Source organism: Nerophis lumbriciformis, linkage group LG08 (genome assembly GCF_033978685.3).
Source record: "Nerophis lumbriciformis linkage group LG08, RoL_Nlum_v2.1, whole genome shotgun sequence".
In the NCBI taxonomy this organism is placed as follows: Eukaryota; Metazoa; Chordata; class Actinopteri; order Syngnathiformes; family Syngnathidae; genus Nerophis; species Nerophis lumbriciformis.
The window spans coordinates 35,199,217-35,226,845 of NC_084555.2; the positions used below are offsets into that span (position 1 = coordinate 35,199,217).

General features: G+C 42.1%; 3 protein-coding genes across 5 annotated transcripts in view; 1 reads left to right on the forward strand and 2 right to left on the reverse strand.

The window, feature by feature from the left end:
- LOC133611187 (basal body-orientation factor 1-like) overlaps positions 1–7,566 on the reverse strand; it is a 20,307-nt gene extending 12,741 nt beyond the window's left edge. Inside the window, exons 1-6 of the mRNA XM_061967900.2 lie at positions 7,526–7,566; positions 7,207–7,450; positions 7,055–7,120; positions 3,199–3,342; positions 3,043–3,123; positions 2,910–2,980 (exon numbers count right to left, since the gene is read on the reverse strand). Coding sequence (XP_061823884.2) covers positions 2,910–2,980; positions 3,043–3,123; positions 3,199–3,342; positions 7,055–7,120; positions 7,207–7,450; positions 7,526–7,566 — 647 coding nt within the window. The remainder of the gene's footprint in view (positions 1–2,909; positions 2,981–3,042; positions 3,124–3,198; positions 3,343–7,054; positions 7,121–7,206; positions 7,451–7,525) is intronic.
- On the forward strand, positions 7,346–25,739 carry entpd5a (ectonucleoside triphosphate diphosphohydrolase 5a). Of its 2 annotated transcripts, none has more exons than XM_061968782.2 (14): positions 7,346–7,463; positions 18,062–18,802; positions 18,995–19,074; positions 20,314–20,457; positions 20,779–20,854; positions 21,127–21,162; positions 21,501–21,589; positions 21,666–21,745; positions 21,846–21,907; positions 21,982–22,083; positions 22,464–22,607; positions 22,685–22,741; positions 24,529–24,644; positions 24,723–25,739. In XM_061968782.2, the coding sequence occupies exons 2-14, from the start codon at positions 18,373–18,375 to the stop codon at positions 24,804–24,806; spliced, it is 1,500 nt and encodes a 499-aa protein (XP_061824766.1). In that variant the 5' UTR covers positions 7,346–7,463; positions 18,062–18,372; the 3' UTR covers positions 24,807–25,739. The 2 variants fall into 2 exon arrangements, with proteins under 2 accessions (XP_061824766.1, XP_061824767.1); XM_061968783.2 differs by lacking the exon at positions 7,346–7,463 and adding an exon at positions 7,591–7,704.
- Positions 25,740–27,473: 1,734 nt separating this feature from the next.
- The window catches only part of coq6 (coenzyme Q6 monooxygenase), a 37,430-nt gene continuing 37,274 nt past the window's right edge, over positions 27,474–27,629 (reverse strand). For both annotated transcript variants that reach the window (XM_061968784.2, XM_061968785.2), the window contains one exon: positions 27,474–27,580. In XM_061968784.2, coding sequence (XP_061824768.2) covers positions 27,551–27,580 — 30 coding nt within the window. In that variant the 3' untranslated portion in view covers positions 27,474–27,550. The remainder of the gene's footprint in view (positions 27,581–27,629) is intronic.

Sequence of the window (27,629 nt, forward strand, 5' to 3'; positions counted from 1 at the left end):
GCTGCCCGTATCTGAACCCGAGGGGTGTTTTGTTATTGGACTTTTGTGCCCGTCACAGATTGTCCATAACGAACACCATGTTCAAACATAAGGGTGTCCATATGTGCACTTGGCACCAGGACACCCTAGGCCGCAGTTCCATGATCGACTTTGTAGTTGTGTCATCGGATTTGTGGCCTCATGTTTTGGACACTCGGGTGAAGAGAGGGGCGGAGCTTTCTACCGATCACCACCTGGTGGTGAGTTGGCTGCGATGGTGGGGGAGGATGCCGGACAGACCTGGCAGGCCCAAACGCATTGTGAGGGTTTGCTGGGAACGTCTGGCAGAGTCTCCTGTCAGAAAGAGTTTCAATTCCCACCTCCGGAAGAACTTTGAACATGTCACGAGGGAGGTGCTGGACATTGAGTCCGAATGGACCATGTTCCGCGCCTCTATTGTCGAGGCGGCTGATTGGAGCTGTGGCTGCAAGGTAGTTGGTGCTTGTCGTGGCGGTAATCCTAGAACCCGTTGGTGGACACCGGCGGTGAGGGATGCCGTCAAGCTGAAGAAGGAGTCCTATCGGGTTCTTTTGGCTCATAGGACTCCCGAGGCAGCGGACAGGTACCGACAGGCCAAGCGGTGTGCGGCTTCAGCGGTCGCAGAGGCAAAAACTCGGACATGGGAGGAGTTCGGGGAAGCCATGGAAAACGACTTTCGGACGGCTTCGAAGCAATTCTGGACCACCATCCGCCGCCTCAGGAAGGGGAAGCAGTGCACTATCAACACCGTGTATGGCGAGGATGGTGTTCTGCTGACCTCGACTGCGGATGTTGTGGATCGGTGGAGGGAATACTTCGAAGACCTCCTCAATCCCACCAACACGTCTTCCTATGAGGAAGCAGTGCCTGGGGAGTCTGTGGTGGGCTCTCCTATTTCTGGGGCTGAGGTTGCTGAGGTAGTTAAAAAGCTCCTCGGTGGCAAGGCCCCGGGGGTAGATGAGATCCGCCCGGAGTTCCTTAAGGCTCTGGATGCTGTGGGGCTGTCTTGGTTGACAAGACTCTGCAGCATCGCGTGGACATCGGGGGCGGTACCTCTGGATTGGCAGACCGGGGTGGTGGTTCCTCTCTTTAAGAAGGGGAACCGGAGGGTGTGCTCTAACTATCGTGGGATCACACTCCTCAGCCTTCCCGGTAAGGTCTATTCAGGTGTACTGGAGAGGAGGCTACGCCGGATAGTCGAACCTCGGATTCAGGAGGAACAGTGTGGTTTTCGTCCTGGTCGTGGAACTGTGGACCAGCTCTATACTCTCGGCAGGGTCCTTGAGGGTGCATGGGAGTTTGCCCAACCAGTCTACATGTGTTTTGTGGACTTGGAGAAGGCATTCGACCGTGTCCCTCGGGAAGTCCTGTGGGGCGTGCTCAGAGAGTATGGGGTATCGGACTGTCTGATTGTGGCAGTCCGCTCCCTGTATGCTCAGTGCCAGAGCTTGGTCCGCATTGCCGGCAGTAAGTCGGACACGTTTCCAGTGAGGGTTGGACTCCGCCAAGGCTGCCCTTTGTCACCGATTCTGTTCATAACTTTTATGGACAGAATTTCTAGGCGCAGTCAAGGCGTTGAGGGGATCTGGTTTGGTGGCTGCAGGATTAGGTCTCTGCTTTTTGCAGATGATGTGGTCCTGATGGCTTCATCTGGCCAGGATCTTCAGCTCTCACTGGATCGGTTCGCAGCCGAGTGTGAAGCGACTGGGATGAGAATCAGCACCTCCAAGTCCGAGTCCATGGTTCTCGCCCGGAAAAGGGTGGAGTGCCATCTCCGGGTTGGGGAGGAGATCTTGCCCCAAGTGGAGGAGTTCAAGTACCTCGGAGTCTTGTTCACGAGTGAGGTAAGAGTGGATCGTGAGATCGACAGGCGGATCGGTGCGGCGTCGTCAGTAATGCGGACGCTGTATCGATCCCTTGTGGTGAAGAAGGAGCTGAGCCGGAAGGCAAAGCTCTCAATTTACCGGTCCATCTACCTTCCCATCCTCACCTATGGTCATGAGCTTTGGGTTATGACCGAAAGGACAAGATCACGGGTACAAGCGGCCGAAATGAGTTTCCTCCGCCGGGTGGCGGGGCTCTCCCTTAGAGATAGGGTGAGAAGCTCTGCCATCCGGGGGGAGCTCAAAGTAAAGCCGCTGCTCCTCCACATCGAGAAGAGCCAGATGAGGTGGTTCGGGCATCTGGTCAGGATGCCACCCGAACGCCTCCCTAGGGAGGTGTTTAGGGCACGTCCGACCGGTAGGAGGCCGCGGGGAAGACCCAGGACACGTTGGGAAGACTATGTCTCCCGGCTGGCCTGGGAACGCCTCGGGGTCCCACAGGAAGAGCTGGACGAAGTGGCTGGGGAGAGGGAAGTCTGGGCTTCCCTGCTTAGGCTGCTGCCCCCGCGACCCGACCTCGGATAAGCGGAAGAAGATGGATGGATGGATGGATGGAAAATAAATGTAAAACTGCATTAATGTACATAAATTAAAGGTGCATCAATAATCGATTTTTAATCGAATTGTAGCTCCTGAATCGTAATCGAATCGTGAGATGCCCAAAGATTCCCACCTCTAGTACTATCCTATATACAAGCAATGTATGTTTATAAAACAATACTAAAATATAATCAGTATAGATTATTTGTTTGTAGCTTTTAAACATGCTTTTTAGACATGCTCATTGACTCACAGCAAGACCAACATCAGCTTGTCTTCTCCCTGAAGGCCTTTCTGTTATATGTGGGATGTGATTTTTGGCTTAGTACTCTATTGAGAATATGACCATCCAGTGCGGTTCACAACATTTAACTTTTAGATTGTATACTTAAATGACCAAATTGTTTTTCTTTGTGTACTGAATGTGCTGTAAAAGAATAAAATTAGTCCGCCAAATGGCATACTCACACAACAGCTTCATGGTGGGCCTGCTCTTCCACCTGTGCTATCATTTGCTCAGCATCATTCTCCAGGCGAGCCTGCAAATACGTTAATCTTTAACATGGCTTATAATTTGTTGGAATTCTAAGAAACAAGATACCTTTTCTTTGAAGAATCTGTACTCCATATTGTTGAGGTTTTCCCCGTACTCCTTCTTAGTGAGTTTTATACTTTTACGGATCTGTGATACATGAGGGTCATGCTTACTCGTCGTGATAAAGCAAAACCATAAAAAACATTCTTTTCAGGATCTCACATTGCTGAGCTCCTGTTCCATTTGTGCTTTTGTCATCTGGAACTCTTCAATTTTCTTCATTCCATTTTGTATCATCTCAAACTCACTAGCTTTCTTCCTGAATAGTTCCTTCATTTCATTGACTTCAAGTGTGTAATGGTCAATCTGTTGAAAAAATTAAGACAAATAAGTTTGTGTATTGGAATCAACCATCCACTAAAATCTACACTGCAAAGTTTGAGAATTTCGGGAAAAAAAGATTCCTGCCTCAGATTTCACCCGAACCACTAGTTGCGCACAAACTTAAGGTCATATCAGTTGAAGTCAAATACCTCAAGATGCCACCAGAGAAACCATTTTGAAGAAAATGTGACCAAAATCACGAGAAACTGGCAAAGCACGCACCCTCAAATTTGTACATGATGACTAAATGAAAGGCTATCAACCATTTGATTACAACTTTGGTCCAAATCGTTATTCTTCACAAAACTATGCATGTTAGCCTACAGAAGTGCCTCAATCTACACATGAACTGGTTTTAAGAAAGTGATATTTACTGTACATCAGTATTTCTCAAGCTATGTGTGGTGGCTCCAGTTGCAACATTCTTTACAGCATAATTGTTTGGTTAAGTCTATCAAAATGATTCACTTACCCTTCAGACATTGTGGTAAATACATTTTACCGTCAGTGAGAAAAAGATGTATCCAAGCAGCATCTTTTGCGTTGACCACATAACATTTTACTTTCTGAGGTACAGTATGTGACAGTTACACACATGTCTAAAATCCTGATGTTTCCAGACCGTGCATTTTTTTCTCCGCCAAAGCTTATTGAACTCCACTTTACATAAATTATTATAGTAAGAGTGGTGGGATACAAAACAGCTGCTGGAAATTCTGTTATGTCAGCTGATTTTTTATTGGCACTTACTAAGTAAAACAAAATCCATTGTGTGTTAACTTCTAAGTAAGGTCCATTTTAGGATTTATGGCATACCGTGTCAGCTTGACAACCTGTCACAGCCCTATCCCCGTATCACCTGCGCCAAGCGTGTATTACTGGAGTTATTTTATTTTAAAGGCCTAACTTTTTGTGGAGAATATTTTTTTCATGGACGGTACAAACAGGAACAAAACACAGGAGGTTCCAGGGGAAATGGGAGGATTGATAGTCATGACCATAGACATCTTATAAGTAGACGCAGCATTGGCTGCTGTGACGCGAGAAATTCGCCCGCCATCTTGAAGTGGTGATGAGGAGCAGGCGCGCAGTCTAAACTGACAGTTGACAGGTAGAAAACAAAGATGCCGGTCTGGTGTTCAGTGTTTTACTGCCCAAATGAGCGGACTGTTGAAAATAGGAATCGGGGGATTACTTTTCACAAGTAAGATTTAACATTAACGTACTATTGGTTGTATTTTGTGAAAACAATATTACCACCGAGTTGAGAAGAAGCAAAGATATTCAATAGTATTGAAATCGTAGCCGCTAGCAAACAAGAGTATGACCAGTATAATTGTAACCAGAAATAAGTCTTCAAGTAACAATATTCAAATACTAACATTGTTGGGTAAAACAGAATTTGGTTTTATTCTGAATCCAGTGAAACAGATTGGTGGTTTTAGCTGATATAAGACTTTCAGGTGTTTATATATGTTTATATTTAAGTATTTGGCAGACACTTTTATCCAAAACGACATACATAAAAAATACATATAAAACCCATCCATCCATTTTCTACCGCTTGTCCCTTTCGGGGTCGCGGGGGGTGCTGGAGCCTATCTCAGCTGCATTCGGGCGGAAGGCGGGGTACCCCCTGGACAAGTCGCCACCTCATCACAGGGCCAACACAAACAATCACTGTAAACATTATCATTTAAGGGAAGAATGTAATACAAAATATCAATACAAAGTGCCAAGACAGAATAAACTCCCTGCTGCTGCAGCAACAAAGATACAGTCTATAGGTCCCTAAAATATATAGATATCTAATGTATTCATACATTGTTTATGTAGGATATATGCATGTATATATAACCTAATCATATTGTTTCTTGAACTTAAAAATAGCTGACCGTTTTTTTCCCGCCTTCTCTGGGATTATATTCCCAGTTTTGATCTCGGACGTCTGGTCACTTATAGCATATAAGAATATTCTATTACTGTTAAGCAAACCATGAATAATAAAACATGCCAAAACATGTGTCCTTTATCATAGCTACACGTATGACAAAAAACAGTGTGAAAATCAGTGGTATTCAGTGAGGAAAGATTAATTAAATGCGCTGACAGTTCATTGCTCCTGCCAAATGAATTGCACTGAGTGGAGCGGATCACCACTCCAAGATGGCGGCCCCGCGTCTCGTCAGCGGCAGTAGGCAGTAGCGGTCGATGCTGCGTCTACTTATAAGACCGTGGCAGAGAAGAGGACTGTGGAAAAACTAGTGAGCATCATGGATGATGCCAGTCACCCTTTGCATACCTTATCAGTAGCCAGAGGAGCCTGTTCAGTGGTAGACTGCTTCATCACAAGTGCAGGACTAACAGACTAAACAACTCCTTTGTCCCACACGCCATTAGACTGCACAACTCCTCTCTGGGGGGAGGGGGGGTACTTTTTCCATAACATGGTCACTACTGCCTAGTTTCTCTTGTTATATTCTTATTTTACTGTTTTTTTTATTCTCATTGTTGCTTTTTATTTTTATTCTTATTGTAATATTTTTCTATTTTGTTTCCATTTATACCCCCATTATTTACTTTTTAAATTCGATCTCAATTTTGTACACTGCTGCTGGAATTTTAATTTTCCTGAGGGAACTCTCCTGAAGGAATCAATAAAGCATACTTGCCAACCCTCCCGATTTTCCCGGGAGACTCACGATTTTCAGTGCCCCTCCCGAAAATGTCCCGGGGCAACCATTCTCCCGAATTTCTCCCGATTTCCACCCAAACAACAATATTGGGGGCATGCCTTAAGGCACTGCCTTTAGCGTCCTCTAAAACCTGTCGCCACGACCGCTTTTCCTCCATACAAACAGCGTGTCACATGACATATGCGCTCTCTCACACACATAAGTGTATGCAATGCATACTTGATCAACAGCCATACAGGTCACACTGAGGGTGGCCGTATAAACAACTTTAACACTGTTACAAATATGCGCCACACTGTGAACCAAACAAGAATGACAAACACATTTCGGGAGAACATCCGCACCATAACACAACATAAATATCCAGAACCCCTTGCAGCACTAACTCTTACAGGACCCTACAATATACACCCCCGCTACCACCAACACCCCCCCCCCCCCCCCACCCCCCGAATTCGAAGGTCTCAAGGTTGGCAAGTATGCAATAAAGTACTATCTATCTATCTATTATCATCTGTGGTAGCTCCACAATAAAAGACAAATACAACTAAACAGTACTAGAATTTAATCCTTTAGATTCATACAGAACTGAAGGTTAATGTATGATTTGAAAAGAGTCTGTTAGACTTTTCCAGAAATTCTAAACTTAACTTTGGAAGTCCACCTGACAGTATAGGAAATTTGGGTAACGATGAAAAAATACAAATGTTGAAATTGTGTGTATGTAACATGGCTCCCAACTAGAATACAAGACTTGCACTTGCGACTTTCTTTTTCCCACCATGCTCTTTAATATGAAATTTTTAACAAATCATTTAAAATAAACACAGCAGGTAATGTAAGTTTGTTTTTGTTTTATGGCCTCTTTGTTATAGGTTCAGTCTGCCACAGCTTAGTTTAGCTAGCATGCCAGCTTGATTTCAGGGATACAGATTTTCGCATGACACCGGTAAGATCATTTTTTGGGAGTTAAAAAAAAAAAAGATATATAAACTCACCAGTTTGTTTTGCTGCTCCCAAGCAATAGCCTCTTGGGTTTTGAGTGCGCTCTGGAGCACATTAATCTATCATACACAGATAATATGCCGTTAAATCGTTCGTTGTTAGCTTTAATCAACATGCACCTGCTAATCGACTGTTAGCCGCTTACCTTCCCATCTTTGTCGGCTTCCAGCCTCTGCCAGTGGGCGGTAGCATCCAGGTTTTCCCGCTCAGCGTGTGACAGCTGATTGGTCAACTCATCGTTGGCACGAGCCAGCTGGCAGTAGGTCTCGCGATACTCCGTGAGACTTTGTTTAGTTAACTTGAGCTTCATCTCCCTTAAGGCATCATTAGCTTGACCTTTTTCTACGTCTAAATCTTTAGACTCCCTTTTACCGCTCTTCTTTCCTTTGCTGGTGTGAAGCAGTAAGTAAAGATTACACTTGTTTAGCAATTGTGGCTAAAATAGAGCAAACATGCGCACTCACCGGGATTTTGTCTTTCCTTTGATGAATTTCTTCCTCTGCATCTTTCTGCCTGTTAAAATGCCAAGTTGATGATTATGACACTAATGCGGGTGCGCTAAGTAATGGCACCATCTCCTAGAACCTGCTCTGACTTTCTGTGTAGTGTTGCCATGGAGACGCAGCCTGCCACTCAACAAAAGGTCAAATTTCTCTGCCATACGATCTTTTGTGGGCAATGTACATGTGATACAGAGGCTTATGTGTATTTGTCTTTGGTTCATCTGGGAATCCAGTGAGGTTGGACTGGTTTCCTCAGGCCACATTGTAAACCCGATTTCTTCAGTGGACCAAGTCCATGAAAAAGTGCTGCCTGGGAATGGGAATTGTCCATCAGTTAGTTTACACAAAGAAACATAAAAGCTTTTTTTTGTTAGGTTTTGTCAACCAAAATGACTCAGTTTTGTGCAGAAATGCAGAGGCATATTTCTAAAATTAACAAGGTATTTTGTAATTTATATTACATGGAGAACCACTGAACTCCATTGTTTAACTTTTAAAACCATGTTTTACCATAATGATAGGGGTGATCAAACTTTCCCACCGAGTGCCACATACGTCTGTTAAGTTGTGTTTGTAAACAGGTTAGAGTTTGTTTAGGTTTTTGTTTACTATTCTTTCTACAATCAGCTGTTTTTACACCCGTACATAAGAAGCAATGGGATTTAAATTATACCGTTCCACTCAAAATGTTGAAATGATTAAACCATTAGTAACTGTACAGACAATTTTTTAAGTAATATTTTAACATTTTTGTGTAACACAAGTTAATCCCTGTAGTAGTGATACAGCTTTGGGGGGAAAAGCAAAACGATCAAAACATTTTAAATTTGAATTATTCAGTTCCAGGGTGAAACTGTCTCCATCTTGAAGGGTGAACTGCACTTTTTTGGGGACATTTTGCCTATCGTTCACAATCATTATGAAAGACATGACAATGGAAGTTTTTTTTTTAAATGCATTCTAAATATTAAATAAATGCGATCAAAAGTCCACTGACAAGGGAGCCTATGAGAGCCACTCAATTCTGTCTATAAAGCCCTTAAAAACATCCAAACACCTCCATTAAGGTTCTATATATGTCAAGACTTGGACTTTGGCGTGGATTGTTTTCCCATGATGCAAAAGATTCGGACCAGACATGGCGTGAAGTTAAATACATGATTTAATAATAGATTATAAAAAGTATAAACAAAAGGTGCGCACAAGGCGGGGAACAAACTTGGCTAATAAAACAAAACTCGCACAACTATGGAAAAAAGGAACAAACAAAAGGCGCTCACAGCGGAGATACAAAACAGTGGCTTGAATAAACAAAAAACTTAGGTGGCAAGAAAAGCGCAGCATGAACTATGACCTGGACAGAGTAAGCAGCGTGTCAAGAGTGCAGAGCATGAATGTGATGTCGCCAGGCCGGCCAACAGAAAATGACAGGCTTAAATAGTCATGTGGTGATTGAAAACAGATGCGTGAGTTCAAATGAATCAGGTGCGTGAGTCGTGAGGACAGGTGAACTGATTGGTAGTCATGGAAACAAAACAGGGAGTGAAAAAACAGAAACTGACAAAGTGCAAAAACCAAACAGAATATAGCCAAACTAAACATGATCACCAAGACATGACAATATACATGATGTAAGTATATATGTAATGTAGTTACGGGCACATTTATAATAACATGATATTTACGTATTTTGATTATTTTAAACATATGCGGCGCATTAATTTTAAAAACGCATCACAACGTTTTGTTTTTTTTCCTTCATCAGTGATTATTACTCTGCAGACTTAACGAGAGCCAACAAACAATATAACACATAACTTACTGTGCAATGTCTGCTGTCATTCGGAAGCCAGCTCCAGGCATGTTCATATATTCCCATTTAGATGAAAATTACTCATAATCTTCGCGGAGGAATGGGCTGGGAGCGCAGGGCGACCAAATGTCTTTTCGTGTCGTTCTTGCCAGTTCTGGATCCTAAATAGCTATCAAAGTGTACCAACTTGTCGGATCACTTCCTTAGCCATCTACTTTCCAGGTGAGCGGTATGATTTATGATCTACAATAAACTTGCAGGATGCGAGGAAACAGCAGACCACTCGATGATGTAAACACACAGAAGTGATCACGTTGCCGCTATAAATAGTTTGTCTGTGTTTGCGTTTATAATTACAATATCACTAGTACTTGGTAAATATTCAAGTTACGAAATGTAATTGGAGTATTGTTGGCACTTTTTGAATAGTTATTTATTGGATTTTATGGGCAAAATAGAGGACCTCCCTTTGGCTTCGCTGTAAGTGGACTTTTATTCATGTTTATTTAATATTTAGAATGACATTGAAAAAAAAAAAAAAACATTTGTCGTCATTTCTTTCGTAATGATTGTGAACGATAGGTAGAATTTTTTTTTTAAGTGCAGTTTCCCTTAAAAGTACCTGTAGAATGGAAAAACAAGTTGACTTTATGCGCTTAGTTGTGTTTCATTGTATTCATTAAACCAGTGTTTTTCAACCTTTTTTGAGCCAAGGCACATTCTTTGCGTTGGAAAAATGCAGAGGCACACCGCCAGCAGAAATCATTAAAAAACGAAACTCAGTTGACAGTAAAAAGTCGTCGTCGCAATTGTTGGATATGACTTTAAACCATAACCAACCATGCATCACTATAGCTCTTGTCTCAAAGTAGGTGTACTGTCACCACCTGCCACATCACACTGTGACTTATTTTGAGTTTTTTGCTGTTTTCCTGTGTGTAGTGGTTTAGTTTTTGTCTTGCACTCCTATTTTAATGGCTTTTTCTCTTTTTTTGGTATTTTCCTGTAGCAGTTTCATGTCTTCCTTTGAGCGATATTTCCCGCATCTAATATGTTTTAGCAATCAAGAATATTTCAGTTGTTTTTATCCTTCTTAGTGTGGACATTGTTGATTGTCATGTCATGTTCAGATGTACATTGTGGACGCCATCATTGCTCCCCAGTAAGTCTTTGCTGTCGTCCAGCATTCTGTTTTTGTTTACTTTGTAGCCAGTTCAGTTTTAGTTTCGTTCTGCGTAGCCTTCCCTAAGCTTCAATGCCTTTTCTTAGGGGCACTCACCCTTTGTTTATGTTTGGTTTAAGCATTTGACACCTTTTTACCTGCACACTGCCACCCGCTGTTTCCGACATCTACAACGCAATTAGCTACCGGCTGCCACCTACTGATACCGACTCAGTGGCCTAGTGGTTAGAGTGTCCGCCCTGAGATCGGTAGGTTGTGGGTTCAAACCCCGGCCGAGTCATACCAAAGACTATAAAAATGGGACCCATTACCTCCCTGCTTGTCACTCAGCATCAAGGGTTGGAATTGGGGGTTAAATCACCAAAAATGATTCCCGGGCGCGGCCACCGCTGCTGCCCACTGCTGCTGCCCACTGCTCCCCTCACCTCCCAGGGGGTGATCAAGGGTGATGGGTCAAATGCAGAGAATAATTTCGCCACACCTAGTGTGTGTGTGTGACAATCATTGGTACTTTAACTTTAACTTTAACTTTATATGGAAGAGTATTACACGGTTACTCTGCCGAGCTCTAAACAGCACTGACACTCAACAACAACACAGCATTTGCAGACTATAATTGCTGGTTTGCAAAAAATATTTTTAACCCAAATAGGTGAAATTAGATAATCTCCCACGGCACACCAGACTGTATCTCACGGCACACTAGTGGTTGAAAAACACTGCATTAAACCATGTCTAATTGTATTTCCAATACCATGAAAATACCGTCTTAACGTCACAAAATGCCACCATTTCAGACAGCCATTTTGTATATTCCTCTTCGAATGTCTTCGGCAATTTCTGTAGATTCGGAGTCCGATGATGTCACGGTGGGAACGCTTCTGCACTCTGACCATATCAGCAGATCAGTCATACTGGAAATGTGCAAAAATTGGAAAGAAATGTGCTGTCTATCATTCACACTCCCTATGTAAGACATGAACATATGCTTGTCTTTTTTTAATGCATTCTAAGTCATAAATAAATAAAATGTTTGCTAACAATAGAGTCAATGGGGGCTCTCTATTCCACCAACGAAGCCCTCTAAATAACCATCCAAAACACGCCAACAATATTAACCAAATATTAGCGCTATTGTTATTATAAACACTAACGCAGACAAGCAATTTTTAGCGGCGCATTGATAAAAGAGTGTTAACTACTAGCAGCTTATGCTGCTGTACTGTGTCTCAGCTGGTGTACTGCTGCTCCCGCATCATCGTGTCCTGGCTCGTCAAAATTATTCTAGTTTATAAATCAGGCTTCTCATCTGGATAATAGGAGGATTTAGGCATAAATCTAGAAGTTGTTCATCTGTGACAATTAATTTATATCCGGAGATGGAGACAAAGACATGACAAACGAAGACCGTGTCTGCAGGCAGCAACTTTTCCTTTTAACCTTTTGTGTGGATTATGATTATTTCTTCATCTGAAAAGGAATATATGAATATCCTATCAGTCATCATCACAGTGAGAGCAGACATTGTACAGTAAGTGATTGTTTTATTATGTTCGTGGTTTGTATTTCTTGTTTAGCACTTAGCAATTCTGCTACATGATGCATGTTTCGCTTAAGATGGATTTGTTTTGCACGCAGCTTCTAAAACTTGTAGCTCACCCTTCTTATATTCAAGCTAAAACATATAAGGTTCTGGATCATAGTTTTCCCCAAAGTAATCGTTGTTGGCTTTCACAAAGTCTGCTTGATTAGCATTGTTGTTGGTGGGGAAGGGATGTGTGATACCCACCTCAACGTCACGTGGCTGGCTTGCTCATTATCTCTCAAAATGGCTTGGAAATCTCTGAGATTTATACTATTTTGATCATATGTATTGGCACACAAATTTTGTAAGTCTTTCGGTGTTATAAATCAGATATATATTATAGTAGCTTCAATATAGAGGAAACCTGTTTTTCCATTCTGCTGATACTTTAAGTCCTTTGTGTATTTTACAGGGAATTTGGAGTACCATTTTCATATTTGTAATGACCGTACACGTTTTACAAATATTAGCCACTGTAACAAATATATGTTAAACATTGTCTTGTAGTTTTAATGATGGATGTCATATAATTTGAGTTACATAACCTTACATTTAGCCTAAGTGTAAAAATAAGTTAACCACTAATGTCTTGTAATATTACCTACCTTTGAAAGTGAACACGAGTACCTCAGCCTCACAATCTTCACTTCTGTCAGAGATTGCTATAACGCTGAACTTCTGGCTCAATTTCACATCATTTCTGGCTGGAATGCCACTGAAGTGAGCACTAGCACTGGGCATTTGCACAGTCATTTAATTATTTTCTGCCAATTTGATTTACTTAATAACACAATTTTAGTATTCAATAACACAACTTTAGAATTCAGCTGCAAAGTGGAATGAAGCATGTAATGTTAGTTGTGTTCTTGTGCAGCTCTCTCTCCTATCATAACAATTTCTTCAAGACAGTGGGTTCTATTTCAAGTTTTATCATTGTTTTTAACCACTCACTTACTTTGTGTTTATAATTTTGCACATGACCTGATCCCAAATTATTGCCGTCATCAACATTTTACATGTCTGTGGTGTTTTTATTGTCTTATTTTTCTTTCTTTTTTTAAATTATGGGAATGCCTCTACTACATAACTGCAGTAGTAGTTCTGGGAACAAAAGGCACAGCTCATAATTGAAAGCTAGTGCATTCTCCTCGTCATCTCATTCAGAGAGTCCTCAATGTGGTCCATAGGTTGTTCATCAAACCAGGCTGTACACGAGATAATGCAAAAGCGCTGGGTGTAGTTAAAGTGGATCATATAGGGTTGTACTTTGCTCTAACATGGCGAACAGAGTTTGAAAACTAAATTTAAAGGTAATTACTATGACAGTGAGGAGAGAAAACTGAAATAACCCTGAGCTTTTCAAATCTGTCATTATCATTGGAATTGTAATGAGAAGGTTTGGGCCTCTTCAGTGGACCTTTAGGGGCAGGACACCCACAAACATGGCATTCCTGAGGCCAACCTTGCAGCATATTAATGATATATTGCACTGTGTAGATTACAAAGCTGAGGTTCCATCTTGCGCTTTACGGTTTCACTTAACTTGAAGCAAAATACCAACCCTAGCATTGAAACTACTTCTTCTCTAAAACGATGTTTCTAATGTGCTGTGTCATGCCACAGTGGTGCACTTTTACCAGGCATCCTAACATGATTTACAGGCTGTAGTGGCACATTTCTAAAATTACTGGTGTAAATCTGCCCTCATATGACATTTTACTTGGAAGGGCAGCTCTGTTACATGACTTTATAATTGAAACACCACAGTTGGTGTGCGTTGTTATAAGCAGCCTGTGATTCAAGGCTGCAGCACCAATTTCCCCTAAGTGGATCACCGCTATCCAAACAATGTACACTTTTCATTCTATGGGTGCATTTTTAGCATCATATCTGAACAATTGTGAAGCATGCAACCATACTGCAGCACAGCAAGCTATATTTTTTGGTCAACTCTGTCTCATGGAAAAATTAGATATGTCTTCGGTCACCTTGGTTTCGTCTGTCTTTTCATAGTACAGTGCGACTTTTGAAGTTAAACTCTACTGAAAAGTTCAGCGTTCAACCAAGATTTTCAAGAAAAGGTGCACAAAACCTCAGAGTTAAACCAGACGCCTTTGGTAATCTGGTAAGCTCTCAGCTTTGCAAACTACATAAAGCGCATGCCCACAACAACCACCCATGTGGTTGTTGTGGGCATGCGCTTTGCTTTTTCTTTAGCTTTTTTGCAACACACATAAAACATTTTGCAGCAAGCCTCATCAGATTAACTTTGCGCATGTTTTGCTTTTTTTTTACTTTGCAGCGCCTGAAGAGAAGACGCGACGAATGTGACAAAAACAATTATAGACGCTGGAACTTTGTTAAGTACGTAGATGTACGTTCAACATAGTAAGACACTTTTTTTTTTTTACAGTGTGGAACTTTTTTTTACATTAACAACACACCACTGTGCTCAATGTTGATGAGGTGCATTTATTATGAGAAAAGAATGAAGGTTAAGGCTAGCAGAAACATCTTTGTAATCCCTAAAACAGTGTTTTTCAACCTTTTTTGAGCCAAGGCACATTTTTTTCATTGAAAAAATCCGGAGGCCCACTACCAGCAGAAATCATTAAAAAATGAAACTCAGTAGTTGATATTGACAATGAAAAGTCGTTCTCGCAAGTGATGGATATGAATTCAAACCATAACCAAGCATCACTATAGCTCTTGTCTCAAAGTTGGTGTACTGTCACAACCTGTCACATCACACCATGACTTATTTTGAGTTTTTGGGTGTTTTCCTGTGTGTAGTGTTTTAGTTTTTGTCTTGCGCTCCTATTTTGGTGGCTTTTCCTGTTTTGTTGGTATTTTCCTGTAGCAGTTTCATGTCTTCTTTTGCGCGCTATTCCCCGCATTTGCTTTGTTTTCGCAATCACGATTTAAGTTGTGCGAACGCTATCCTTCTTTGTGTGGACATTGTTGATTGTCATGTCATGTTTGGGTGTACTATGTGGACGACGTCTGTGCTCCACACGCTGTAAGTCTTTGCTGTCGTCCAGCATTCTGTTTTTGTTTACTTTGGAGCCAGTTTAGTTTTAGTTTCGTTTTTGCATAGCCTTCCCTAAGCTTCAATACCTTTTTTTAGGGGCACTCACCTTTTGTTTATTTTTGGTTTAACTATTAGATACCTTTTTACCTGCACGCTGCCTCCCGCTGTCGTCTGCATATTGTGATCACGACAAACCATTTTCCCGACATCTACAAAGCAATTAGCTACCTGCTGCCACCTACTGATATGGAAGAGTATAACATGGTTACTCTGCCGAGCTCTAGACAGTACAGACACTCAAGAGATATTTTTAACCCAAATAGGTGAAATTACATAATCTCCCACGGCACACCAGACTATATCTCACGGCACAGTGGTTGAAAAACACTGCCCTAAAATACGCATTGAGGCTATAATGTGTGTTATACGATTACTGGATTAATCAAACAAAATAATCGATAGCTGCAGCCCTAAATATTGAAGATTTGGGATAAAATTTGTGACCACAATCACCATACATTATGTTCATGTGGTAATAAGTATGTTTACATCCCAATGTAGTGGTTGACTTCTTTTCACTTATATTACAGTCAAACATGTTTAAATGTTACTTTTGGAATTTATTTTACATCAAATAAAAGTTTTTATAATGCCCTCAGTTTGACCTCGGAATGCTCAATTTGAATATTTACAAAAAACACAAAGAGAATATAATGGAATAGAATATTACGTTAACGATTTTGGAGAGGATAAGAAAGTGAAAATGAAAACAAAATCTTTGAACACATGCTCATTTGTATAAGTGAATATATTGCACCACACAGCAGCAACAGAACCAATGTTGTAATATAGGTAAACAACAAACTGCTTAGCTCGCATCAATACTGGTGATAAGTCGATTGTAAACAACAGTTTGATTTTCTGTGGGACTTGTTTTGAAACTCAAAACCCAATAAATATAATAACCTGAGCAACAAGAAGAAGAAAAAACATTAAATTGTGTATAGCCATTGCCAGTCTGAGTTCCCACTCAGCTGGATGGCTGTGTTGGAACACTATCCCCACCCAAACAGAACTAAGAAGGTTCACGGAAGAAGCTGTCATGGAACCCCCCAATCATTGAAAACATGACTGTCTGGACAACAAATAAAACTTGGCATGGTCTCATACTTGCTACTGTGTTCAGTGAAGCAAGCAGATCTTCACAGACAGGAAAGTGCTGCATACCAAAAAGATATTCTCATCCTTGTAATTTGTTCTTGAGTGATCACATTGCATGTTAGCCACAATCACAGCGCAGATGTTGTATTTCAATGATATGTATGGGGACTTTGTCGGACGACGTTGCGGTTATAACATCATATTTTTAGGAGTGCAAAGGCTCGGAGATGGCTTCAACTTTGTGTTAATGAAACATGTCGCAATATGGCTTTTCAAACCTTAAACGTGTGCCTAATATCATATTTTCAAGAACATAAATGTGTACGTGTAATGGTTTCAGTTGCTTTTTAACAATGAACAAACTCATGACACATACAGTATGTATTGTTCACATACATGACTTTTTGCTTGAGTCGGGTGTCACTGGTGCTGTGATCCCAATGTCCGTGCAGGGGCACACATTGAGTGGTCCTGCACATGTACGCTTTGATAGTGGTTAACGACCACTACGGCGAACCACAGGATTGAAAAAAGTAGCCACAGTATTTAGAGAAAAGGAAGGAGGAAAGAGAGTCCAATATTTTTAGTTCAAATTACAGTGTTGGAACCGTGCTGTGCACAGTTGAGTGTCCTGGGAGGGGAAAGGCACGGTGGAAGGACGGTGATGCCAAGCCCCACCCCTCCCCTCCCCGCATATTGTCCTCTCCATGGACTTCCTGCATTCTCTCGTACCCTTCTGCAGGAGCTCTGCCCTCCCATTACCCTCCTGCATGGTCTGGCTCTCTGCTCACTTTCTCCCCCAGTCACCCGCACATGAGGTGAAACCACATGTTAGGTGCGAGGTTGGGACCAGGTCACGCTGCGTCCATTGCTTTGTGACCTCCAGTGCCTCTTGTTAAGACATAAAACACGTTCAAATGAGGTCTCAAGCCTGTTTTGCCTCTGTGACCGACTATATTCTGGGATGTGTTTGATGCATCATTTGCATCCCGAACATGACAAGAAGAAGCCCTTGCTGATGGTTTGTAACAGCCTGCCAAACACCCACCTAAATACACTCGAGGTTTTTCATGCAGTCTCTTTTGAAATGTGCCTCGCTGCCCAAATATATTGCCCTAGTTAATAAAAAAAGCATGTGGCCAACACAGATGAGTGGGAGTGAGATTTTAACATTTGTTATCCTTTGTGCCAGCTGGAGCGCAGATTACATTTGCATATTTTAAAGTTGGTAAGGCATTTAATGTGGTTTAGGAGAGGTTAAATGGGGGTTTGATCATGTGTTTTGTACGAGCCATAAACAAAAACAGAATATGCTATATTTACAGTGCAATATGTATAGATTGTGGTTTATTCCTATTGTCAGAGTTACACATTTTTTGGAGAAAAGTCCTGTTCAGCAAAAAAAAAAAAAAAAAGGGATTTATTCCTCATATTGTCCCAAATAAATATGAACACACTCAAAACAGCATCCTAACACTTTTGTTATTTTTTTATGTTGCCTTTAGAAGCAAAACAGCTAAAAAAAACTACACCCAGAGCGACGTCCTTCGCCGTTTCGATGCCAATTGTGTGCACTTGTCAGGATGCATTTGGGGTGAAGAAACTTGTTAGGCAACTTTCTGATTTTTTTTTTTTTTTATAACCACAACCATAGAGTGTATTTCCACATCTCTGAAAGTTGTTCCATTCATCTGGACTGATGCCCCCCCTCTCTCCTTTCCTAGAAGGGTGACCTGCACATCCAGTAAAGATGAGGAAGGAAAACAGAGTCAGAAATAACCTCCTCCTCCTCAAGGAGGAAAAAAAAGCAAGGGAGGCAGGTAGTCTCCAGCTCAGCTTCCAAGAGGGGGGACTGTGGATGGAGCGGGGATGGACCGCCACAGGATTGGAGGATGGCTGGTGTCGGTGTGGCCCCTCGCCAAGCCCATATGTCTTTATATAGTGTAAAGACGCGAGAGGACAGTTCTAAGTGTGCATCCACTCTGCTCAAGGCGCACTTTGTGCAGCATCCTCCGCTTCTCCTCATCTCCACGCCATGGCCGCACCGAGCCATCTTCTCGCGCTCTTCTTGGGGCTCCTGTCGGGCAGCCTCCTAACCGAGGCGACCTACTACCGGCCCCACCGCTACTTCCCGCACTTTATCCGCTTCCGGGAGCCGGCCGCCAACTCAGAAAATCATCTCCCGGAGGTCGACAACCGGCCGCCCACGGCGCCGCATCCCGGCGTGCCGCGTCACCCCGTCATCCCCGCTCTCATCCACCGTTCACCTGAGAGCATCCAGAACCTACCGGAGGCTTTCCACCCGGCACCAGAAGTCGTGCATCCCGCGCCCGACACTTACCATAGGTCGGCACCGGAAGCCCCCTCTCCAGTCAACATGAGCCGGGTCTTCTACGGCGTCATGTTCGATGCAGGCAGCACCGGCACCCGGATCCACATCTATAAATTCATCCAGAAAGATCCAGGTAATACTTCCAGCATACCTATACGTCAATGCTAATTAACTCATCTAACCCGCGGGCACTGCTAAACATATCTGCGGTCAACTTTGTAACGCACCCTGTGGTGGATGTACTGTGAAAGTGATCATGTTATACTTTTGATAAATCAATATTTTTGTTTCTGTCATGGTCATTCCATTCATTTTTTTCTTGTAGTTGAGCTGCCAGTTCTGGAAAATGAAATGTACCACGCTGTCAAACCTGGACTTTCTGCTTATAAAGACAACCCTGAGGAGGTATGTATGTATATTCTTTTTGCACCATTTCACGTGTTCTTCACCTTTAATTATCATACAGTGTCTATTTCAGTGGTTCTTGTTGGAGGTACCGAACCCCACCAGTTTCATATGCGCATTCACTGAACCCTTCTCTAGTGAAAAAAATAAATCACAATTTTTCAAATTCAAGACAAAGTTATATGTTTTTGGTAACACTTTAGTATGGGGAACATATTCTAAGTAACAAAGACTTAATTTAGAGTTTTTTGGACACTATGGGAACATATTCTAAGTAATAAAGACTTAATTTAGAGTTATTTGGTTAGGGTTAGGGCCAGGGTTAGAGGGTTAGGGTTATAATAAGGCCATGCCGAATAAGGCATTAATAAGTACTTAATAATGACTAGTTAAGAGCCAATATGTTACCAATTTGCATGTTAATAAGCAACTAATTGATGGTGAATATGTTCCCCATACTAAAGTGTTACCATGTTTTTTTACTGGTGCACAAAATGAACCTTTGCATGAACATCACCTTGTTCAAACAACAAAACCAACACAGTGCATAAAACTCACAACAAATTACACACCTGCAAATCAGTCAACTTTTGCCGTATCCGTAATACGCCGATAGGGAGAAGTTTGTATTTACACGATGAGTCGGGTGTGTTTTGACCTCCACCGAACCCCTAGGGTTCCATCGAACCCAGGTTAAGAACCACTGGTCTATTTGTATGTATTAAATCCTATACAAATGTCATTATTAATTACTGTCAGCCTTTTTATTTCTTTATATTAGGCCTTTTTTCACTTTTTTGTTTCTTTGCAGTTGTTGCTGTTATTTTTATTTTGTTTTATTATTTTTTTCAAATGAGCACCATTCACTGTCCATTTTATTAGGGACACTTGCACCCTCCAATTCTGACATGTACTTCTTTCTTTACAAACACAATTCATTTATAACAACTTTAATCATTGCTGTGTGAAGCTGTGTTGGCAACTCATGATGCTAAAGAACGCCACTGCAGATCTGCACAATAGCACATGTCAATGAAAAGTAGACGTATTATCTTTGCGTAAAGGCGACTTTGGCTCTCAAGAAATGTGTGTAAGTGTTTATCATCAAATCTTTTGGGATTTTCTTTGAGTTGCAGACAGTTACACAAAAAAGTGCTGTATTTACCAAACCAGCTTGGTAAATACAGCATCTCTGTTCTGGACGTACGTGACTATAATGACCATACATTTCCTCCTCAGGGCGGCAACACGGTGCTTCAGCTGCTGAAGATAGCCAAGAAGACCATCCCAGAGGAAGAGTGGACGAGAACCCCGGTGGTCCTGAAGGCGACGGCAGGCCTGCGCCTTCTGTCCGAGGACAAGGCCAATGCTCTTCTGAAGGAGGTGAGTTTACTCCTCCTGCTACCCTCAGGCACCCTGGCACAAACACTGAGTCGCCCCGCAGGGGAGCAGGATGAGAAACCACTAAGTGCTTACAAGTGTCGCTGGGAAAAAGGAAAAAGGAGCAACTCTGCCCATTCCGCGGCTGTGATGTTGCAAAAAACAGCTGTTGTGGTGTTGTGTGGTGTCACCATATTTGTCATTGTATAAAATCTACTGGTGCTGCAGCTGACTTATGTGGCGCTTCTTTAAAGCCTGTCAGCGTTGCAGACACGACTAAATCACTTGAACAAAAACGATGAACACATGTTCTTTTTATTGCAGGTGAAAAATGTTTTTCAAGAGTCGCCCTTCTTCGTGCCACACAACAGTGTCACCATCATGAATGGAACTAACGAAGGTATGTTACTACTTCTACGCACAGTGGTACCGAAAAGCAAAACAATTTACAATAAAACAAATGTATGAATATGTTCCAGACACTCATAAAAACATGAACACAAAACTCATTTTTATAGAGAACTGTTCTAGTTTTCCACAATATGAAATACACAATGATATGATCTCATTGTGCTTTGTCAGCCAACATCTTTGTTTATTCACTGTACTGCTAAATGTCGCAGTGTTGTAATCACAACTAATTCCGATATTTGCACCCTTGTGTTGTTCCAGGAGTCCTGGCCTGGGTCACGGTGAACTTCCTTACAGGTAAGACATTGCTTGTGTTTTGCTATGTTGGTGTGAGTGGTCACATGACTCATATCTGAGCCTCCAGTGTACACACCAGGCCGGGGCAGCGCAAGACGCTTGTCTGCTGTCTGAGGTCGCCAGCTTTGCAAAAACAAGACCCCACCCACCCCCACCTACCCCCCCGCCCCCCGCACAGCTGAGGCAGCATTTGATTTATGTTCATAAACAACTTTAATCTCTTAGACAAGGGATTTTTATGTATGAATCTTAAAAAGTTGTGATGGGTACAGAAAGTTAGATATGGTTTGTCGATACTTTGATAATAGCACCTTATTGTTTCCATATATGTGTTGTAGGCCACTTGTATTCCAACACAAGGAGGACAGTGGGCATCCTGGACTTGGGCGGAGGATCCACCCAGATCACCTTTCTTCCTAAGTCTAAGGTGAAAAATCATCTCTAAACAATAATAAATATTATCTGAGGAAGTGCATCTCTAAAATGTGTTGTTTGTCCAACAGAAAACTATTCAGTCTGCTCCCCATAGCTACATTGCCAATTTCAACCTGTTCAATAGCACATATCAGCTCTACACACACAGGTACTTTATGTCGCATTTTTTAATTGACTTGCGTTCATCCAAACGTATGACTGGGACTGTATTAAATTTGTTTTTTGCAAATCTCCCCATGCTCACACAGCTACCTTGGCAACGGACTGTATGCGGCTCGCCTGGCAACCCTTGGAGCACTGGGAGCTGATGGTAATGCATCATCAAACCCTTTATTGGAAATATCACAATGTTGGCCATTTTAACACACATTGTGCTTCTTTTAGGTCTTGATTATAAGATTTTCACCAGCTCCTGCTTGCCGAAGAAGTTCAGAGAAGATGTGACTTTTGGTGGAACCACTTACAAAGTCAGCGGCGTTCCAGATGGTGAGTTTTCCACCTTTTTTATTTGCGTCGCCTCCCACATGAGTCCAGTACCTACACAAATAAAGCAGTCACTCACATACCACAGTCACAAAGATGCTGGGGCTTGTCCCGCAGTTGAGACGTTCTTGTGCGTGTGAGCGTAACGAGTGGCTTCATCTGCACCGCTCACAATTACGTGGTAAAAATAGACAGCCCGTCATGGCACGGCTCACGACCGCACTTGGTCATAGCGACACAATTGAGGCTGCTTGACACTTTGGGGTTTCCCATCATGTTGTGGTGGATCCCCAACTTTGTGCCCGTTGATGAACCTGAATGAACTCAGGCTGTCACATTCCTTCCTTTCCTCCATTGTTGACATGAGCACGTGCTGTCTACAGGCTATGCAGGCTACAAGCTCTGCTACTATGAGGTGATGAAGGTCATCAATGGGAAAGTGCACCAGCCTTTGGAAGTGAAAGGCAGTAGCGTCTTCTATGCTTTCTCCTACTACTTCGACAGAGCTGTGGAGTCCGGCCTCATCGGTGAGTCAGCGCACCTTCCATTAGATTCATTATTATTGTTTTGTTGTTGAAAATGCACGTTTGGTTTGGCCTCACAGATGGCAGCCGAGGTGGTTCTATTGAGGTCAGGGATTTTAAGAAGAGGGCCAAAGAAGGTAAGAGCATATGACATATATGAACATACGTCGCTTAAAGGTCTACTGAAATGCGATTTTCTTATTTAAACGGGGATAGCAGGTCCATTCTATGTGTCATACTTGATCATTTCGCGATATTGCCATATTTTTGCTGAAAGGATGGAGAACATCGACGATAAAGTTCGTAGCTTTTGGTCGCTGATAAAAAAGCCTTGCCTGTACCGGAAGTAGCACAGGAGTAGCGTGACGCCACAGGTTGTGGAGCTCCTCACATCTGCACATTGTTTACAATCATGGCCACCAGCAGCGAGAGCGATTCGGACCGAGAAATCGACGATTTCCCCATTAATTTGAGCGAGGATGAAAGATTCGTGGGTGAGGAAAGTGAGAGTGAAGGGCAGTGGGAGCGATTCAGATAGGGAAGATGCTGTGAGAGGCGGGTGGGACCTGATATTCAGCTGGGAATGACTAAAACAGTAAATAAACACAAGACATATATATACTCTATTAGCCACAACACAACCAGGCTTATATTTAATTAGCCACAAATTAATCCCGCATAACAAACACCTCCCCCCTCCCGTCCATATAACCCGCCAATACAACTCAAACACCTGCACGACACACTCAATCCCACAGCCCAAAGTACCGTTCACCTCCCCAAAGTTCATACAGCACATATATTTCCCCAAAGTCCCCAAAGTTACGTATGTGACATGCACATACCGGCATGCACGTACGGGCAAGCGATCAAATGTTTGGAAGGCGCAGCTGCATGCATACTCACGGTACCGTGTCTGCGTATCCAACTCAAAGTCCTCCTGGTAAGAGTCTCTGTTGTCCCAGTTCTCCACAGGCCAATGGTAAAGCTTGACTGTCATCTTTCGGGAATGTAAACAATGAAACACCGGCTGTGTTATCCGGCACACCAGTCAACGGGTGCGTTATCCGGCACAACACCTGCCGCAATACACCGCTTCCTAACTACAGCTTTCTTCTTTGCTGTCTCCATTGTTCATTGAACAAATTGCAAAAGATTCACCAACACAGATGTCCGGAATATTGTGGAATTTCGCGATGAAAACAGACGACTTAATAGTTGGCCACCATGCTGTCCCAAAATGTCATCTACAATCCATGACGTCACGCGCTGACGTTATCATACCGAGACGTTTTCAGCAGGATATTTTGCGCGAAATTTAAAATTGCACTTTTGTAAGCTAACCCGGCCGTATTGGCATGTGTTGCAATGTTAAGATTTCATCATTGGTATATAAACTATCAGACTGCGTGGTCGGTAGTAGTGGGTTTCAGTAGGCCTTTAATCTCCTAAAGGTGACGCTTTGCACAGTGCTTCCTGGCAGACTGCATTTGTTGCTGCAAAATCAAATCAATTATTTGCTAAAATAAGACAGAAATGTGCTTCATTATAGGGTGAAACAATTTAAAACATTCCTGCAGGATGTGAGGTATGTGCAAGCAGCACAGAGCGAGTTTGTTACGTAAAAGGCTGTTTGTGTCACACGCTCACTAGTGGTGTGGATCACGCTGGGGTGAGCGTGTCTGCGTGGGCCTCGGCAGGAAGGCACCTGACGACCACACACAAACGCTGCCCACTCTCAGCCTTGCGTCGACCCTTAGCTTTTCAACTCGCACTTTCCTGTTTATTATGACGGCAAACAAGGGGTTCATCGTTTAGTCTACAAGTGTGAATGTGAGTGTGAATGCTTGTTTGCATACATGTGTCCAGGATTGACCTGGGATCAGCTCCTACATCTGACCTGGGCTGTTTTATGTGTTCGCAGTGTGCAACAAAATGACCCAATACCGTGCCATCAGCCCCTTCCTGTGCATGGACATGACATACATCACGTGTCTGCTCAAGGAGGGCTTTGGCTTCAAGGACAACACAGTGCTGCAGGTGCGCCACATGGCTGCGGTCCAAACCATTCAACAAAAAAGAGCAGCATTTCCAAACTTTACTTTTTTGTGTCTACAGCTGGCCAAAAAAGTGAACAACGTGGAGACAAGTTGGGCCCTGGGCGCCACTTTTGACTACTTCAGGAACCTCAACATCCACTAAGGGCAGCTCAACGTCATTGCAGCCGGCACTGAGAGGGACACTTTTGTCACTGCGAGGCTTCCCTCCACCCAACCTCACAAACAGTCCAGACACACCCGCTCCCCAGTCCTCTGTCGTCAGAGCCTGGCAAACCCTACCAGAACTGTTAAACAAATAAATCACTATATTTTTATTTTTATAAGGCCAGCTATTTCTACTGTATGTTGAGGCCGTGGCTTCTGGGCTGATTTTATTTTTGTAAAGCGTTTTTGCTTCCTAATGGTTGTTTTCAGATGTGTCCTCCCCTGTCCGTTGAGCATGTCGGCTTAGTTTGTAGTCACGGTGGTCTGATGCCGCCTGCTTGTGGGCCGCGCCATACACAACCGTGTCATGGAGGTCTTTGTAAATCCTTCCTTGTCATTCTCGACACCAACCATTTCACAAAAACGTCCAAGCAGTTGACAAGCACACAGCGTCTGTCCTTCAACTTTGCACGCAAACACTTTAATTGTAGACGTTGTAGCTGTTCATCACAATTCAGGACGTTAAAGATTGCTCTCACAGTGGAGGAGCTGTAGATTGAATGCTTTTATTTTAGTTCAATCCTTATTGTTTCGTGGTGCTAAACAGTCAATTCGGCCCTAAGATCTGAGCAACCTTTCAGCATGTATAATTAACATAATTTAACACAATAGTAGAACATATGTACTAACATTTGTCTTTGATTTCTGCTACTTTTCTTGTGAACTGTACAAATATTTAAATACCTGCAAATGTGTTTAATGTATTTTTTTTTAAACTGCTTTTAATCTTATTTGTCACTCACTAACACTTTCAGTGGCCAGGAAGTGCTTTGAATCTGCAAAAAACATTTAATATTTTCAGTGAAAAGCTTGTTTTGCTAAACCATCCAATTGTGTGAATATGTATTTGGATTTTTTTCTGTCGTGAATAAAAACAAGTAAAATTTCATTGAATGATTCAGGTATCATTTATTGATGCAAAACAGTAAAAAAAAAAAAAAAACACCCCAAAATGTCAATTAAAAGCTTTTATGAAAATATTTGGCAATCATATTACAACTTTGCTATCAAAGACTGCCTGGTGTATGGAGCCCATGGACATTATCACATTTTGAGCTTCCGTCCCAGAGGTCCTTGACATCTCGACTTGTTTGTGGGTCTTCATTATTGCCTTTAGTGAGTGAATATCATGCTCTACTGATAGAAGACGATCTGAAACTCAGCTAGGCCACTGATTTGTACAAGGGAGATTAAAGGTCCTGAAAAAACTTGATTTCCACCTCAACGACGACCCTAAACATCAAGACAGAGCTACAACAGAATGGTTAAAACCCAACATATTCATGTGTTAAAACAGCCCAGTCTAAATCCAGACCTAAATCCAATAATCTGTGGCAACATCCAAAAACGGCTGTTCACAAACACTTTGCATGTAATCTAAGTATGAGTAAAACTGGTATAGACAAAGCTGAAAAGACTAGTCTGGAGCTGCAGCGAAAGGCCGTCACACAAAGGATTGACTCAGGGGAGCTGAATACATTTAACTTTTTTTTTTTTTTTTTAAAAGTATATTTTTACTTTCACTTCTTAATTGTGTGCCACTTAGTGTTGGTCATGTACTCCGAATAGAATATATTTAGGTGACAAAATGTGGAAAAGTTCAAGCGGTATGAATATTATGAGTATGTACTGTATATAAAGTGGTACTTCAACTTAAGAGTGTCCCAATTTAAGTGTTTTGAGATAAGAGATGTTTTTTGGATAGTTGTGCTTTAAGTTAAAAGCAAACCCTTGAGTTCCAAGCATCCCCGACCTGGGAAGGCAGCAGGTGAATGATATTCATTGAATTAAAAAAAAATCAAATCAAATTGGCAAAGCAATTCGAGCGCATCACTGCTAGTTGGCACTCACTATATTGAAGCAGAAGGAGTATAACACCAGCTAAGAATGTTAAAATATTATCCAAATGGCAGAAACTTATCCATGAAAATATGGAAAAGCTGCTAATGGGGTGTTTGACTGAAGAGCAGCTATTATATGGTTTTTACACAATATCTATTATCAAAAAGTTTGTTTTACTTTTTAAAAGTCATGTCACATGTTAAAATTGTACTGTTTGTTGGGTGGGGCAAGCACCAATTACATTTATTTTAAGTCATTTCAATGGTAGACATTGATTTGAGATACAGGTGTTTTGAGTTAAAAGCGCAGTTAAGAACCAACTAAGCTTGTAAGTTGAGGTACTACTGTATCTAATACATGTAAGTATCTACTTTATGACTATTTACTCTATATATTCCATGTACAAACATCCATATCACTATTTAACAATACATACATAAACATCTACTGCATTTTTTGCATTTTAAGATTGAGGTGTTCCAAATGAAAAGTGTGGTTCTCGGCGAACAAAGACCAGCCTATGGATTGTACATGGACATTCAAATGGTATGTTTGTGTATTTACGTAGGATGAGCTCTTGACAGACGTTGCGGTGCATTTGACACAAGATTTACGCACTGCTGACAGATTTGAGGAAACACCAACATGCAGTGTGAGTGAGGAGTTAGGCCACCGTGATCTGTAAAAACAGTATTGATGCACGGCTGCACAGATTTTCGTTGGAGGGATGCCGATCATTCATTCAAAAGATACTCTTCACTACTTCCAAGGGGCAAAATAAATCTTTATTAAATGTACTTTTATTTCCTTTTAGCAACACTGGAGATGACATGCTTGGCCTCACTTGCTTGCAAACGCTGTGATCTGTTCCTGCAGAAGCAAAATAGGAGAGAAGTTACTCGGAGAACTATGTGGGCCA